Source organism: Dromiciops gliroides, chromosome 1 (assembly GCF_019393635.1).
Source record: "Dromiciops gliroides isolate mDroGli1 chromosome 1, mDroGli1.pri, whole genome shotgun sequence".
NCBI lineage: Eukaryota > Metazoa > Chordata > Mammalia > Microbiotheria > Microbiotheriidae > Dromiciops > Dromiciops gliroides.
In genome coordinates, this window is record NC_057861.1 from 407,768,872 (window position 1) to 407,786,960 (window position 18,089).

The window sequence follows — 18,089 nt, forward strand, 5'->3', positions numbered from 1 at the left end:
ATGATGAGAATCCTTAGAAAGAGTCCCCTTAATGAAATAACAACTCTGCCTCTGGGGTGAGGTTGCGTGGCTGATGGTTCCTTTGAGTAAAGATATTTTGGAATTTCTTAATGGCCTTTTTTTCTTCTTACCAAATGTTTGTTTCTTTTACTTCAACAGAAATTTGCCTTTTGACGAAAGGCCGCCGCACAGCCAGTGTCCGCGCTGATACTTACTGCCGTCTCTATTCACTATCTGTGGACAATTTCAATGAAGTGTTGGAGGAGTATCCCATGATGAGGAGAGCCTTTGAAACAGTAGCAATTGACCGACTAGATCGGATAGGTATTCTTTTTCTTATTGCATTCTTACCCAGCAAGGAAATTTTATTTTTGTTTAGTGGAATTAAAGTATCCATGGACTAGTTTAGAGTTGGTGCGTTAGCTGGTGTATGGAAAACAGTTTTCTGATGACTATCCAACAAGTTCTCAAACCATGCTTGATATTCTACTCTGCATGCTATAGGTTTAACTTTCTTTTATTTTTGCTAGCTATGCAATCTGCTTTCCACAGCGAAACCAACACTGTATGACTGTTCAGGTAACTTAAAAAAAAAAAAAAGTCAAGTTCTATGTAGTAATTAAAATAGAACTAAAATGTTCAATAGACTTAAGCCTGAATCTACACTACAGACAAAACTATTTGGGAACTTAAAACAATGTATTTTTCAGAGAGTTGTCTCTACCTTAAGAAATGTAAAAATGAGAAAATAACCTCAGTAGATAATATGAAAATGACTGTAGTGTAGACACAGGTGGGAGTAGCCTATTTAGAGGTATCTGACTTTGATACTTTTCCTTGCTGATAAATACCTCCTTTGTTAAAGTCTCCTCTGCTATTAGAATATTAGACCTTTTAGCTATAGTGGTGTCAAAACTTTAATCACTTCAATACTTCAGTGGGTCTGAGATCTCTTCAGTGTGAGTATTGTTTCCACTGGTACAGATCACAACCCAGCTGTGCCTTCTCATCCTGCCCTATTCCTGTTCATGTCTAATGTCTTTGTCTTTCTATAGCTTGTCCTTGTGAGTGGGGATTGGGATTTGTTAGAGCACACTGGTTCTTTTTATTTAAGTTTTTAAAGAGACAAAGATTAGACTTTTGATTTCATTGATATAAGCAAGTCCCTCCACCAGTGTAGGTCAGCACCATCTATACAATATATAGTCTTGAAGCACTTGCCTAGATTAGGGCACTGAGAAGTTAAGTGACATATCTAGGGCCACAGCCAACATATGTCAGAAACAGAACTTTGAACCCAAGTCTTGGTGGATCTGAGCCTAGCTTTCTATTCACTATGCAAAAGTGCCTCTCAATTTCTCAAAAGAAGGTTTAAATAATTGCAACTTTAAATTTTGTTTCAGGCACTGCTACAAGTTTTTCTATCTTTCTATCCAAGATACTTTGAGAAGAGAATTTGGGGTAGTAACATCCTTATAGTTGTGTATGTAAGGGTCACTAAATGGAGAGTAGGAAGCTTTATCCCAAACCTCATTGGTGTACTCAACCTTATTTCTTCCTTTTCTTTGTGATGCCAGAATCCTAGCTTAAATAATAGCCTGAAATTGAGAAGGGAAGAAGTTAAAGGACTATATGGGCATGCTATTTTATTCAGACCCTCTGCCATACATTGGGGAGTTCTGTTCTGTCTTTGATAATAGGAGATAGTTATGCAGGAAGATAGAATGTCAGTAAATGATGAAGGGAGTTATGACTGGAAGCATGCTTGTTTATGAGCAAATATGCTTCTCTTATCCCCAATTGTATTGGAATTAATCGAGGGAGAAAGAATCACAATATCTAGGCTGCTCCTTGCTTATCTAGCTAAGCACCTCTGGAAGCAGCATTAACATTTTCAAGTAAAAAAATATACTGAAGTTTAAAACTTCTACTTTTCAAAGTGTCAAAGAAAACCAAAGATTGAGACTAACCAGTATCTATTGCTGGCTGATTAAATATTGTTTTGCAAGCAGAAATATCCAGCACAGATTAGCAAGAAATAAATCATGCACTTTAATGGTGCCTAAGTACCAGCCTCCTCAGCACCTGCCCTCTTTCAAAACTGTAAAACAAATCAACAGAAGCAGAGACATCACATCACATAGTGAGCCTACTTCTGAATCAGGATGGTCTGGGTTCAAGATTAACCTCTGAAACATACCTGCTATATGACCTTAGGAAAGTCATAACCTCTCAGGGACCTAAGCAACTGTCTAGGATGATTAATTGCAGATAAATTGTCCATCTTCATTTTAAAGGAGAGTTAACCGGGAGCTCACTATAGTAAAGAAATCAAGTAAAATAGCAGGGCCCAGTCTTCCTCAGTTTGCAGAGATTCATTCATCTTGATGATTCCTCCCCCAGCAGCCAAAAATAGGTTTACTGAGGTGCCCAGAGGTTATAGACCAGAGAAGTCATTGATACTTGAAGTATTAACATAAAGCAATGTAAGAGAGAGGATAAGGTGGAAAGGGGAAGAAGTGATTATTTATATAGCACCTACTATGTGCCAAATGCTGTACAAATATTCTCATTTGATGCAAATGAATGAATACTCCTTTCATTCTCATTTGACTGTCAGTGAGAAGACATAAGTTTTCAGATGAGGAAATGATGAAATTTATGCTAAAGCAAGCAGCAACGAAACCAATATAGAACGCTTGTATTCACAGAAGCATTCACAGCATTTGCAGAAGCATCACTCCTCCTGGTCTGGTGGTCACTGTTTTACAAATATCTAATTAGTTTCAGGAAGTATGCTAGGCAAGCATATGTACTTATTATTTATATGAGAGTTCAGCACACAGGAAATTAGGACAACTTGATAAGTAGACAGGTAGAATCTTTATTTGGACATTAAAAATATAATTGCTTTTTCCTATATAGTTCAGTAAAATCTAACACAATATCCTACCATTCTAATGAGATGCCCCATTTACATTAAGAGCAGCATTCTATTTAGAGTGGAGTTTCTTAAACTAGGGTCTGCAAAATATATAAGTATCCATATTTCACAGATTATATAATAAAATACATATATACATATATATATATATATATATATATTATATTTCCCTCTGATTTAAAGATATATCTCAGCAATCGCAGCTTCCCCCCCCCCCCCAGATACTGTAATCTTAAGGGTATTAATTAATTTTATTAATGGTGCAATGGAAAAATGCCATTTTTTCCTGCCTCTAGTCAAGGTACTTTTTCTGACATATCTATAATTTCACACAGTGGTAAGTACAATTTTTGGAGAAGTCATAGTAATAGTGATGATGGTGATCTTAAAACAATATAATATATCAAATATTAAGCACAAAAGAGCTCGAGTTAGGATAGTAATTTGTCTCAGTGTTATTTCTATAGGAACTATATTGAAAATAAGATAAAGGAAGGTCAGTAACAATAACATTGGTAACAAACATAAGAGGCAGAAGTCCTACCTCTGACAGATACTACCTATGTGACCATAGGCATCTTCCCAAAGCTCCAGATAGCTATCTAAGACTTTATTTACAGAAAAGCTGACACCCTTCATTGACAGATGCAGTTTTTTACATTGGGGGGGTGGGGTGAGGCAATTGGGGTTGTGACTTGCCTAAGGTCACACAGCTAGTAAGTGTCAAGTGTCTGAGGTCAGATTTGAACTCAGGTCCTCCTGACTCCAGGGCCGGTGTTCTATCCACTGTGCCACCTAGCTGCCCCCAAAGTTTTTTACATTCATGTACACCACCACTTCCCTCCTGCCCCCCCAATTACATATTACATGTATAGTATTTTAATGTTCATGAAAGACTTTCCTCATGACAACTCTACAAAGAAGAAAGTACAAGCATTATTATCTCCATTTCACAGAAATAAATAAGGAAACTAAGTGTCAGGGAGCTTAAGTGAAGTTGAAAGGAGCAATCTCTATAACCATCCCAGGCCTAGGTTATGGGGAGCATTCTCTGTCTAATTTGGCATCCTTCGATTGGAGGTTTTCTAACTTTGTGCCTTCTTCTGCTGCTGACAGGAAAGAAGAATTCAATTCTTCTGCAGAAGTTCCAGAAGGATCTGAACACTGGTGTTTTCAACAATCAGGAGAATGAAATCCTGAAACAGATTGTGAAGCACGACAGGGAGATGGTCCAGGCCATTGCTCCGATGAATTTCCCCCAAATGCCAACCCTGAATTCCAGCACTTCAACCACTACTCCATCCTCCCGAATGAGGACACAATCTCCTCCTGTTTACACGGCAACCAGCCTGTCTCACAGCAACCTGCATTCCCCGAGTCCCAGCACCCAGACACCACAACAAGCCGTCATCCTGTCACCTTGCTCCTACACCACTGCGGTCTGCAGCCCTCCAGTACAGAGCCCTCTGGCAGCTCGAACTTTTCAATATGCCTCCCCAACTGCTTCCCAGCTCTCACTGATGCAGCAGCAGCCACCTCCACCACAGCCACCCCAGCAGCCACAGCAGCCACAGCAACCACCTCAGCCTCTGCAGCAGCAGCAGCAACAACAACAGCAGCAGCAACAACAACAGCAGCAGCAGCAACCACAACAACCACAGACACCCACCATCTCCTCCCAGAAAAACGAGGTGCACAGGAGTACCCAGGCTCTTCACAACACCAACCTGACCCGAGAGGTCAGACCCCTCTCAGCCTCTCAGCCTTCTCTGCCTCATGAGATCTCCACTCTGATTTCCAGACCTCACCCCACAGTAGGAGAGTCTCTAGCCTCCATCCCACAGCCTGTCTCTGCCGTCCATGGCACAAGCATTCAGGCAGGGGCCAGGGGCAGTGTCCCCCAGAGAGTCACCCTCTTCCGACAGATGTCTTCAGGAGCAATCCCTCCCAATCGAGGAGCCGTCCCAGCCCCGCCACCAGCAGCAGCTACACTACAGAGAGATTCCTCCACAGTCTTAAGTTCAGACCCAGAAGGAGACAAACCACGATTTGCTTCAAATTTATGATCCCTGCTGATTATAAAAGCAGCAAGTACTGTTATTAACTGAGACTTTCCCCCAGAAACTATTTTAATCTATGTCCTGAATAGGTCCCTGTAGTCTACTCTAAAGAAATATTTTAGACAGCTCTACCCTACATACAAAATGTAAATATATATACATATATACATAATATACATATATATTTAAAGTTCCCCAAAGAAATTTAAAAGACCTGTTTAGGATTCAGTGTTATGTCTTCATTTCTTGAAATCATTAAAGGAGTCTAAATTTTGTTGTAAGATTATTTATTTTTAACTTTCATCAACTCAAAACTTCCTTTGATATATGTATTTCTCTATTTTATGAACAATCCCTAGATCAAATGAAAAAAATAAAATCACCATAACCTTCTTAGGTAAAAAGACAATGTTAACTCTGATAAGAACTTTACTTTTAAGAAGGTAATTCAAATGAGCTAGTGAACAGCAACTAACAAAAATTTCTTTAAATAAAAAACAACTTCCATTAATTGCATTTCCATCTCCAAATTGTGAACAATGATTTCATAGTGTATTCATCAGCAGGTCCCATTTTCTAGATCATACTGTGTTTTGGTGCTTTCCATTCTGAATTAGGTTGAAGAACACCATCGACTGAAACCATCTCCAGTAGAAAGACTTTCGCAATCACTGCTCTGGATAGTTCCAACTGCAAACATGGTTATTAATCTTGTTTCTGAAAGCTGAGTGAACTACTGTCTCTGTACTGTGATGCCAGACATTTATGAAGGAAGACAACGCTCAATAAATGTCAGTTTTAAGTAACTTTTCTGACCCAAACAAAAAAATAGCTTCGGTGTGGTATGCCATGGCAAAGTCATTGTTTTGGAATTGAGTATCATCTCTACACTTCAAAACATAGTTTTAAATTTTACCAAACTTAACTGTGACAACTATTCAAATGTAATCCAACAGCTTGAAACATACACTGTTACTTTTACTTGAGATGTTTTTTATGCAAAATTATATGCTTGATCCTACAAATTACTTGTATTTCACTCAAACCATCACTTTTCTTCTTCCTTGCCATAAGCAAGTATCTGGAAAATATTCCCTGCATGCTTTTTGGGGGGAAAAATAGGTTCAATCAGTCATTGTAGGGAAAAAAAGCTCACAGTACTTCTTGGCTTTATAAAAGTAAACATTCATAAATTGTGTCTACCTTTAAATTCCTATAATGCTGGTTTGGAATCTCTAACTTAAGTCTAGAAGTGAGATTTTATTTTTATTATTATTTAAAGGGTCATTTGTAAACACAGCTTGATTTAGAATTTCAAGTTCATTCTGTGTCTTCACTGTAGTTGGTAGTTAACTGTGGTGTTACTTTAAAAGAAATAAATACAATATAGCATTAAGTCTGTTTGGGAATGCACAATTTGCTCTGTGTATAGTATAACTAAGTGGATAGTCAATCTTAAGGCATGTAGTGTCCTACATAACCCATAGATAGAAGGTTTATTATTTTAAGTGTCTACAATAGTAGGGAAAAGTTACAGAAAGCAGGGTTAAAGCTTTACTGTTGTATGAATGTTTCTTTCCTTTGCTCAGATCTTCCCATGATCTTATAAATTGGTCATTGTTTAGTTTCTTCACAACAGATGTTCCTAAGTAATCATTTGTGCCTACTTTCTCATGGTAAATAGTGGATAACTGGAACAAAATCTGAAGAGTCCTGTTAATCAACTATTGCAAATACCAAACACACATCCCAACCAATCCACCTTAAGGAATATTCTAAAGGGAAGGTCTTGAAGTTTCTTTAATGCTGATATAAAGTGAATGGAGGAGTTACACACTACCATATACCACACATCAAGATGTATTATTGAGAGCAGAATAAATATACTAGAGTAGACAGAGTTTAGATCTATGAGGCCTGTTATGCCTTTTACTGAAATGGTACTCGAGGAATACAAAAAAACGAAAACAAAAAAAGTTATTTTTAAATTTCTAACAAATTTCCAGTCATGGAAATAACTACCAATAGTAGTCAATACAATGTTAACCTTAAAGTGCTGCTGATATCTGATGGCATGGGAATAATGAATAAGAAAGAAATTGTATAGACTGTAAATATATATGTATATATGTGTGTATGCATACACATATATATGGATACACTGCAAGACCACTTACTTAACAGAACCAAAATTTTTATTTTATTATGAAACTGAAAAATATATTTGAATTGTTAAGATATTTTGGTCCTTCAAACTATTTATAGTTTACATTTGATAGGAGTGATAGGTTTAGTAGTGAAATATTTTTATATATAATTTTTTTTTTAATTTTGAGCACTGGAGAAACATTAGTAAAATTTATTTGCATGGTCTTTCAGTGAAATGATAAACTTTTTAATGACTTTGTAATAGAATGGACAAAATCTAGGGTTTGTATGTTAAAACAATAAAAATGGTACAGGGTATAAATCATATACATATTATATACATATGTATGAATGTGTGTGTACGTATGTATATGTGTGCGTGTGTGTATACACACACACACTAAAGGGGAAAATGGAGCCACATTCCTGTAATATAAAATTCATACATTGCAAGTTGAAGAAGTGACCTATTTTCTCTGTACATACATAAACCCATAGGTATGGAATTTCCCATTTGTACAGAATTTAATGTATTAATGGAAAGGTTGAATCTACTGCTGCTGGGAAGACAATAGAACTATTGATTTTTACAATGACTGTATGATCAGGGACAAGTTAGATTTTTTCTTTTGTCTTTGCTCAAAGCCATAAATATATACATATATATAAAGATTATTAATAAATTGAACAGAAAATAAGCTAAGATCATGAATTTTTTATTTGACCAATGCAATATACTCAAACATTGTACTTTACTAATGAGCTGGGCATTGTCTTTTTTCTTTATTTCTGATGACTGCTAAGTGAGTTTTGGTTGGTATGCAACATTAAATTTTAATTGTTTATATGCAGTAGCAGCAGGGGGAAAATTTTTTGCCATTCATTTGACTCAGCATTGAATTCAAAGGCTAATTTGATTCTTGAGTGTAATCTCTTTTCTGTGGCACCTCTGCTTGTGCTTGCTGTCCAGTTTTAAAATCTAGGCTGCCCTAATTCCATTGCAATTCACTTATATAGACTTATTCTGTTGCAATTTAGGGCTTCCCAAAGGATTTGCATATTGATGGGACATCTCTACTACACAAATGGATTTTGAATCAGATACAAAAGTATAAAAGGGAGTAAAATCCAGGGAGATTTCATTACAGATAGAAAAGCACTTAGAGGAATGCAGACAGGACAGTAGTAGGGCTTATTCACTAAATGCAAATCCTATTGACCTAGACCTCCGTAGTCCACTTGTAATTGAATAATTCTCTGAAGTGCAATGCTCCACTGAAAACAAGTGGGTCCTTTTGCAGTTTTTATATCTTTATGTCAATCAGATCTTCATGTTAGTAATAAGCACATAGCCAAATTATATTAAATACATACATTTTTAAAAAGCAGATGATTTATCTTGTATGATTGTGGCCCGTGTTTTATTTTTGTTAACCATTGATAGATTTTTGGGGGGGAGTCTAAATTGTTTATATATGGAATTGCAACTATTTCCTATGTTTGCTTGTTTGTTTTAATAATTACTAAGCAAATGAGGCCAGCTAGGTGGCGCAGTAGATAAAGGACTAGCCCTGGATTCAGGAGGACCTGAGTTCAAATCAGACCTCAGACACTTGACACTTACTAGCTGTGTGACCCTGAGGCAAGTCACTTAATCCTCATTGCCCTGAAAAAAAAAATAATTACTAAGCAAAGCTTACTTCATCACCTTTAACCATTTTGGCTCCCTAATGTCTTTATAATGCGAATAACTTTTCTAAGCCTCCATTCTTTCATTTGAAAAATGGATAATTGAACTAAATGACTGCAAAGGCCCTTTCTAAACCTAATGTGCTTTTTGGCGTTGAAATATGTACTATATGTGTCTGTTTATCTTATATATCATTTATAACACTAGAAAAGACCCTAATTCTTCATTCTTTCTTTTTTTGTGTGGATTTTTTTTTCCTTTGGACGGGGCAGTAAGGGTTAAGTGACTTGCCCAGGGTCACACAGCTAGTAAGTGTCAAGTGTCAGTGGCCAGTTTTGAACTCAGGTCCTCCTGAATCCAGGGCTGGTACTTTATCCACTGTGCCACCTAGCTGCCCCTCTTTTTTTGCTTTTAAATGTGTTGCCCCACTTAAGCACTTTGGTCTTCATTGGATGGATTGGTGCTGAACATCAGTTGCTATTTTCAGTCCTTTAAAGAAGTGCATAAGAGCTGAAGGCCAAAGTGAATGCTGGCAGATGTAGAGCTGCCAGCTTCATCCAGCAGCCTTTTTCCTCAGGGCACCCTTCCCCAAGGGAGACACGGCACAACAAAAGGGAAAGCACAGTCATGAGCAGGGGATAATTATATCGATTGCTATTAGGCTGAAGCACTTGACTTTGTAAAGACATTTTGCTACTTTTTTTAAAAGAAGTTCTTCCATGAGGTCAGTCAGGAAGAGACTCCTTGCTTTTAAAGATGAGAGAAATAGGGCAAAACAAGTTCAAATGGCTTGTCAAAAATCATAAGACTTCATGGGAGCAAATATAGAAAGAAAACTTACACATTTCTGGTGACAGCTCTGGGTCTCTAGCCCTCAAATCACAAAGTTTTCTAGTTGAAAAACTATGGAATTAGAAATAGCTCCATCATTACTAATTGTATGATTCCCCCGTAGCTCCATCATCGTACTGGGGAGTGGGAGTGTATCACAGCACAAATGCTTTTGAATGGGAAAATAAGATGAGAGCTGGGTATCTTGGATTTACAAATAGCTAGCCAGTTTAAAAGTCTTCCTTATTTTAAGAACTTTGACTTAAAAACTTGCTAAGTAGTTTTGCTACAGACAAATTTCAAGGCAGCTCTGCCTTAGGGCCTATATAGGATTGTAAAACACCATTTTTTATTAGAGAAAAGTCTGTCCTCCCTTTCTTTCCTTATTTCTTCCCACCTTCAACCCAGAAAAAAAAGTTTCATATTTCCTCTCCCTTCAAAATTAATGTCATAAAGTTTCCCAGTGTAATTGAAATAATCAAAGTTATAGATGTAATTTCTAATGCTAGCAAACAAGGATAAAGAATAAGGAACCCCCAACCATTGACCACTAGCACTCACAAACCTTTGACCCATGTACTTTAAAAAGAACAGAGAAGGGCTGAAGAGAAATTGTTGAGGATTCAGTTGTTGCTAATATTTTTAATGTATATTTAGCATGTCAACCACTGTGGTGTGTTCTGGCCTAACATCTTAGGCATCTCCCATCATGGGTTGGCACACAAAACTTCCCTAAGGATACCAAGCAGGTCAAAGAAATATGGAGACCCATTGAAACACGGAATCACAGGGGAGAAGCTAACTAGCACAATTCCAACAATCCCTCCAGCCCCGCCCAAGTTGTACTTTCAAGACAACTTGGCAACAATATTTAAATACTCTAGATTGACATGTACTAACACAGAAATAGTTTCTTCCTGTTTTAGTCTCAAAATGTATAATCTCTAAAACTAATGCCTTCAGCTCCTACCTTAGTTTTCTTAGTGTAATAACAGTACATTGGGAACAAAAGTACACTGTAAAAACACAAATGAATGAAACAGAATAGACAAAATGACAATTATATCAGCCACTGGAGCTGTTGTTCCCAGCACAGAGCTTTCAGTATTATTTTCTTTCAAATAGACATCGTCATGTTTAAAAAAGTCTGCAGGGCCACAGTGGCTTTATATAGAGGAATTGCACAAAATTATACAAAAATCCTAGTGTGACTCAAAATTTGGTTACAAATTTTTGCTTAAAGAAAATAATTTTTATTTATTGTGGAAGACATTGTGTTCTATAAAGATTTTCTTCATTAGAACCAGATCATTTCATATTGTCAAGAATTGTCTAGAACAGGGCTTCTTAAACTTTTCTCCACTCACAACTCCTTTTCACCAGAGAAATTTTTACATGATCCCAGGTACATAAAATAGGTATATAAATCAAACATTTACTGCCAAATTTTTCATGACCCCCACATTCAGTTACAGGACCCCATTTGGGTCATGACCCCCAGTTTAAGACAGTTGGGTCTAGGGGCAGCTAGATGGCGCAGTGGATAAAGCACTGGCCCTGGATTCTGGAGTACCTGAGTTCAAACCCAGCCTCAGATACTTGACACTTACTTAGCTATGTGATCATGGGCAAGTCACTTAACCCCCATTGTCCTGAAATATAAAACAAAACAAAAAAGACAGTTGGTTCTAGAGTGTACAAGATTGTACAAGGAACTAGAGGGTTTTTTTTTGGGTTTTTTTGTTTTTTGAAATGTACAAAGTTGGCTATGCTAGTGGATTCCCCGAATATAGAGCTTTCTAGGCCTCATTTTAGCTTAAAATGTGAGAGGTACACTGTTTTCATTAACAGAGTCTGGCCAAACTGCCCTTTATCTTATAATATGTCATATTTAAATTTACTTCCTTTCCTTTCCTTTCCATCTTCCTTTCAAAATGTTAAGTGAATGAAATTTTAAAGCATTTCTGTGTATATTGTTATATTGTGTATACAAGTATGACAGTATGAGTTTTGACCAATTGCCATTAGAAAATTAACTGAAAAAAAATAGCTACTATTTGCTATCAAACAGTTTTGTTCTATGTGGGGTTTTGTTTTTATTCTTGTTTGAGGGAAAGGGCTGTTTCCAGTGGCCATTTGGGTCATGTGTTATGTATATAGTACATCAAAACATTTCTAATAAGTGCAAAATGAAGTTATAACTTGCCAATGGAAACACTACACTGCCTCTCTTTTCCTGCTTTTATCTTTTGATATAAGGCTTACCTTCTAAAACTATAAAGCCATTAATAAAATCTCTTCTAGATAAGAGCCCCTCAAATATTTAAAAATAGTAGATGGCATTTACATGTGTTTTAAGGTTCCCAAAGTATCATGCATATATTATTCCATTTGATCCTCACCTATGTTCAAATCTGGCCTCCGATAGTTTCTAGTTCTGTGTCCTTGGGCAAGTCACTTAAGCTCTTTCTGCCTCAGTTTTCTTAACTATAAAAATGGGGACAATAATATCACATACCTTCCAGTTGTTGTGAGGATCAAATAGGATAATATTTACAAAGCACTTAACACAGTCCCTGGCACATGGTAGTCACTATATAAATGCCATCTACTATTAATAGTACTATTGTTAGTAAAGCCTAGAGAACCAAGTATTCTCATTATGTTTTTTTTTGGGGGGGGGGGCATGGGGTGAGGCAATTGGGGTTAAGTGACTTGCCCAGGGTCACACAGCTAGTAAGTGTCAAGTGTCTGAGGCCAATTTTGAACTCAGGTCCTCCTGACTCCAGGGCCAGGACTATCCACTGTGCTACCCTTTCTCATTATGTTTTGATCCGTACATTGAACTAAAAGATTATTACATCCTGAAGTTTGGAGAAAAAAACCACTAATATGACTAATATTGTGACAGGTTTTTTTTTCCCCTCGTGAAATATTAGCCCACATCAAGGTTCCTCAATTAAAACATTTCAGTCTCTTTCATCTCACCTGTCCAAAGTTTTTTTAACCTAAACAGAGAAAAGAAGAAAAGCCCAGTGGAAAGCACACTGGTCTGACAGTCAGAAATCAGACAGAAATCAGTCAAAAAGAATTTGTTCAGTGGTTACTGAATACCATACACTGTGCTCATCCTGCTTTTCCTACTGACTCCCTGTGTGACTGTTCACAATTTATTTAACCTGCATGTGGTTCATTTTTCTCTTATTTAAAATATGATAGTAATATTTGTTTTATATAAGTTTTAGCATTACAATAAGGGAAACACTTGGTAAAGTCTTTATTATGAGATTTGGCCCCGATCACTATAATCTTCCAAGATCCTTTGGGTATATAGTGTAAAAGAAAAAAAGCATTACACATAAAATCAAGGGATGTGGGCTTAAAACACATCTCCAGCATTTTTTAGTTATGTGACTCCTTTCCAAGTGACATAAACTCTCTAAGCCTCAACTTCTTCACTTGTGAAATGATCATAATACTTACAATACTAACTTTACAGGACTGACATGATCAAATCACTTTGCAAACTTTAAAGTGTTGTGCACACACTCATTATCATGACTCTTCCCTTAAACTTTTGGAGCTTAAATTCCTTCTTAATTATATTTATTTTACCCTTTTTACTTTGAATATTATTCTTCTTTCTTGAGCTAATAGAGTAGCTGATTGTGTACTGAGACTTTTCCTCTTTAATATGGAGTAAGTGTGGCAAGGTGGATAGAGAGTCCAAAGGGGTCTGTGAACATACACATAGTTGATTTCCTTTGTAATCCTATATATTTCATTTTATGATTTTAAAAACATTATTCTGAGAAGGGGGACCATAGACTCTATTAGACTACATAATGCATCCATGACATTAAAATCTTTAAGAATTACTAAACTAGAGGGAGGCCTCCAGCATCTTGAGAATTATGGAAAGACATGGAGAGGATTTATATAGAATGAGGTTTGTATAGGTTGTGATACATGTCAGTGGGGGAGGGAGGAATACATATGTACATACACACACATACATAAACACGTACATATATAATCATAGATCAATTAAAATGTTGAAAAGAGTTATTGCCAATTATTTCTCCATTGGTCTATAAACAAATGAGGCCATTAGTATTTCCAGTTCTTTCTTGTGAATTCTTGGTCACCCTCTCAACTGTTATTGTTCCTCCTCTATCACATTTGCTATTTTGCATAATACCTAGTTTAACAGTTTTATATAGGCACTTCATAAGATCATAGCTTTAGAATTGGAAGGGACCTTGTTAGCCATCTAGTCCAACTCTCTCATTTTACATGAGATAACTGAGGCCCCCAAAACTTCAGTGTCATGCACAACATCACACGAGTTGCAAATGGCAGCATCTGGGTTCAAAGCCAGTTCCTCTAATGTTATATCTAGGGCTTTTTTTCTGGTGGCATCATTTATTCTTACTTGTCTCAACAGAGTTGGGTGGTATTTGGTGCTTTTATTAAATTAGAACAGACTCTCAATCCCATCTTAGATACACACTCTAGGAAGACATTATTCCTCCTAATTGATCATTTCAGAAGGCTGACCTACACCCTTTGACTGGGAGTCAGGGACTACTGTGATGTGTCTATTCTTACTGAAGCAACAAATTTTTTTGCACCTGGGGATTCTTGTGTATTCTCCTTCTTGTTCTATGAACACCAGGATTCTATTTCATCCAAAGATACAGAATCACCTTCTGTTGGTCTAAGCCTCCAATCTATTCTATAACTCCCAGGTTCTGAGCTTCCACTACTTTTTGCTTCTCCATAGCCTAATTTGACTTTGCCTTGTCTCTTTCCTTACATTCCTTTATGTGTTTTTTCCCCAATTCTTTCATCCAACAACCATTTATTAAAAATCTTCCACAATGCACTTCTTCCCATCCTGTTTTTAAATATCTCAGGATCCACACAGCTGTAATATGAATGACTGACAGGAAGGAAAGGAGTACATAGATACTCAGCAAAAGCTACTGGTAGAGGGAGTTTTCATGATCAGTGAAATCATGGATCTATCAAAGCATTAAAATAGCCTGCTGCCAATAGTCCATGCACTGGTATAAAAATATATGAAGCCATTAGTATTCCCAGCATTCTACTTAAATCTTTCCTCTCATTCATGACTGGATTAAGTCACTGAGCTAAATCCACTATAAAATCACAAACTGCAGGAAGTTGGCTGTCAGATGAAGAGGAGAGTGAGCATGGGGTGCAGGTGCTAGAATAATCACTTAGATCATGTCACTGCCCCCATTGGAGGCAATTAGCCTTAACTTAGAAAAGCCAACCTAGGAGATGGCACTGATGCTGATCACTTGTCTCACACTGGCTGAGGTTAGTTATTACAGAGGAAAATCTGTTTGATTTTTCAAAGGTTTATTGAAGGATTGTGGGAACTAGGGAATTTCCTGCCTTCAGTGTGTAATGGTGGGAAATGGGGTACAGTTGTGTAGGGGTTGGGGTTCTTAGGAATTCCTCTTTAAAGAATTACACCCTCTTGCACACAAAGTAGTTAGAATAAGGTGATAGTTTATTTAGGAGCAAGGGAAGGGAAGGGTGGGGGGAGGGAAACCATGAAAGAAATCCTTGGACTTTCATGGGGAGATTGGCATAAAGCACATGGCTCAGAGGTACCAAATCTCCTCGAACAGGAGACTGGAAGGTACTTTTATAGAGGACTGATGGGGGTGGCCCATCTGCCTGTAAAAAGTTCCTTTAGTGAGAGAGGACCATCCCCCACTGGTGGTAGCTGGGGGAATTGGGTGAGGAGTGGCTACGGATCCCTCTTCAGGGCACAAAGGCCGCAGCCACACCCAAATTTATCTCCCCAGGGTAAGGGAGACCAGAATGAAGGGTAGGAATCCCAAGCTAGCTCAGTCCGATTTGGTTCAGCTTATCTCTTCTGGGCGTTATCTGTCCTCTGGTTTAGTTTCTCAAGGAGAAGTTTCCTTGATGTGCCCCAGAGAATTTCTGGGGTGCTCTGCACCCCATGACAAGTGTTTGGGGATTTCCTTGCTTATTCATGTTTCGTGAGTTTGTGGATCACCCTCCAAAGGTGGTATTGGCATTGACCCTCCCGTGGGTTTTCAGCAGAGCAAGGGGCTTTGCTGTTCTACATCTCTATGAATTGTGTGAAGAAACTGGAAAACTACTGAGCTGGGCCCATTGGTAGAGGTAACAGCAATGAATGAATGAAATGGTTCCAAACTTGGTGAACTAACTCCTTATTTGAGAATATGTTTCTGCAGCTCCAGGTACCTCCCAAGTTGGGGGTGAAGGGGCGGGAAGTCTTGTCTTCATATTCTTTAGAGATATCCTATCAATTCTAGTGAGGAGACACAGAGAGAGAAAGACAGAGAAACAAAGAGGGATATTTCTAGAGGCCTTTTACTTTTTTAAGAAGAGAACTTCACTTGCTTTTGATGCATAGGCATAAAGTATGAATTAATCCAATGGAAAAAAATGCATATATATGTATATATACACACAGGTGGAACTAATAGTGGAACTATTACCTAAGTTTCTATCTGCCACACATATTAAGTGATGCCATTGTCCTAACACTACTTGTTTAACAACTGATGCTTCAGAAGTTTCTGGCTCTTACTTCTAAGATGTCCATTAGGAGAGCTGCTTGAAGGAGACCAATCCCTCACTTTTTCTGCTCTCTGTCTTTTGTTTTTGTTTTTGTTTTTGCGGGGCAAGGAGGGTTAAGTGACTTGCCCAGGGTCACACACCCAGTAAGTGTCAAGTGTCTGTGGTCACATTTGAACTCAGGTCCTCCTGAATCCAGGGCCGGTGCTTTATCCACTGCGCCACCTAGCTGTCCCCCTCTGTTCTCTGTCAAACACTGCTATCTGCTAAGGCACAAACAATTCATATTTCTTTCTTAATTTTTTCAAATAGGCTTCTACCAAGTCTCCTTAAATAATAATTAGACACAATCAGGAAAAATAAATTTAAAAGTAATTCCTAAAGGGAATATTTTATTTTTATTTCTTATTCACTACTTCTTTCTAGAGAGTAGCTTCAAGAAACAAGAGCCAATAGCTTCTAAGTAAATCTTTAATAAGGATACCAACCTCTCTCCCAGACTGAAGCTGCTTATTACTAGCCTATAAAAACAAAGAGAGCACAAATCTATGGTCTGGAAGGAAAGAAATAATCACTTATTATGTGCCCAGCACTGTGGTAATCACTTTACAAATATTATCTCATCTAATTCTCACAACTCTGAGAACTAGATGTTTTTATAGTTGAGGAAACTGACGCAGACAGTAGTTAAATGACTTTGCCAGGCTTCCTATAGCTAATAAGTGTTTGAGACTAGATTTGAATACATGTCTTTCTAACTTCGGGCTCATGGTTCTATCTACTCTGCAACCTAGGTTTGCCAAGAAGTTCTATTAATAAATACAATACAGATACAAATACACGCAATTAATAATATAATACTCATCTTTCCAGTAAGGTTATTTCTTTAATCTCCTTTTAAAAATGCATTTGTTTCTCTGTTTAGGAGAATAATCTCTGTAATGTAGAATTTCCTATTTATTTGGAAAAAAGGAAAATTTACTTCAAAATATTTTAAATATTTCCAACTTTTTTTGTGTGAAATAAATTTATTTATTTATTTTTTATCCCTTTTAGTGTGGTGGTGCTAGGCCTCGGTTTCCTTATATGTAACATAAAATGAGTGGAACTAGAATATGTTCAATAATACCCTTTCCATTTATAAAATGCTATGATTCTTTTAGAAACATGTTTGAAATACTCACATATTAATATCCAGAATCCTGAGCCTTGATGAAGCATGCCTTAGGTCTAAATATTAATAGTATTTAATAAGTCAAAGGCAATGGAGGGTAAAATAAAAAAGGTCAATATATTTCTATTGTACAGTTAAATAATCACATGACGTATACTCTGAAATAGATGAAATTTCTCTATGAAGATGATTTTTGAATTAAATCTCAGACATGGCCAGGAAGTAATGATAAATCATGGCTATTAGATTTTTTAAAAGTAAGCATTTCAGACATTATATGCAAGAAGTCTTATTCTCTTCAAAGGATCTCCTTAAAAGACAATCCTTCATTTATAATGATATCATAGCTCAAAACACTTTTGGAATTAGTGCTTTGTAATTATCTTCAAGATCTCTGACATATAGTTTTGAAAATCCTCAGCACTTTGACAGCTACAAATTCTTGCCCTTTAAAGGCAGTTCTGGTGGGTTTTTTGTTTGTTTGGAGGATTTTGTTTTGTTTTGCTTTCCATAGACAATAAAACTAGATATGATGAATGAAGTGAAAGATCAAGTTGGAAAATGTGGCTTTTGTGCATTCATTCAACATATAAATATTTATCGACAAGGTAATCTTTATTTATCTAGGGGACA

General features: G+C 37.0%; 1 protein-coding gene across 1 annotated transcript in view; it reads left to right on the forward strand.

The window, feature by feature from the left end:
- The window catches only part of HCN1 (hyperpolarization activated cyclic nucleotide gated potassium channel 1), a 539,218-nt gene extending 530,532 nt beyond the window's left edge, over positions 1–8,686 (forward strand). The window contains exons 7-8 of the mRNA XM_043977644.1: positions 160–324; positions 4,061–8,686. Coding sequence (XP_043833579.1) covers positions 160–324; positions 4,061–5,010 — 1,115 coding nt within the window. The 3' untranslated portion in view covers positions 5,011–8,686. The remainder of the gene's footprint in view (positions 1–159; positions 325–4,060) is intronic.
- The last annotated feature ends 9,403 nt before the right edge of the window (positions 8,687–18,089 follow it).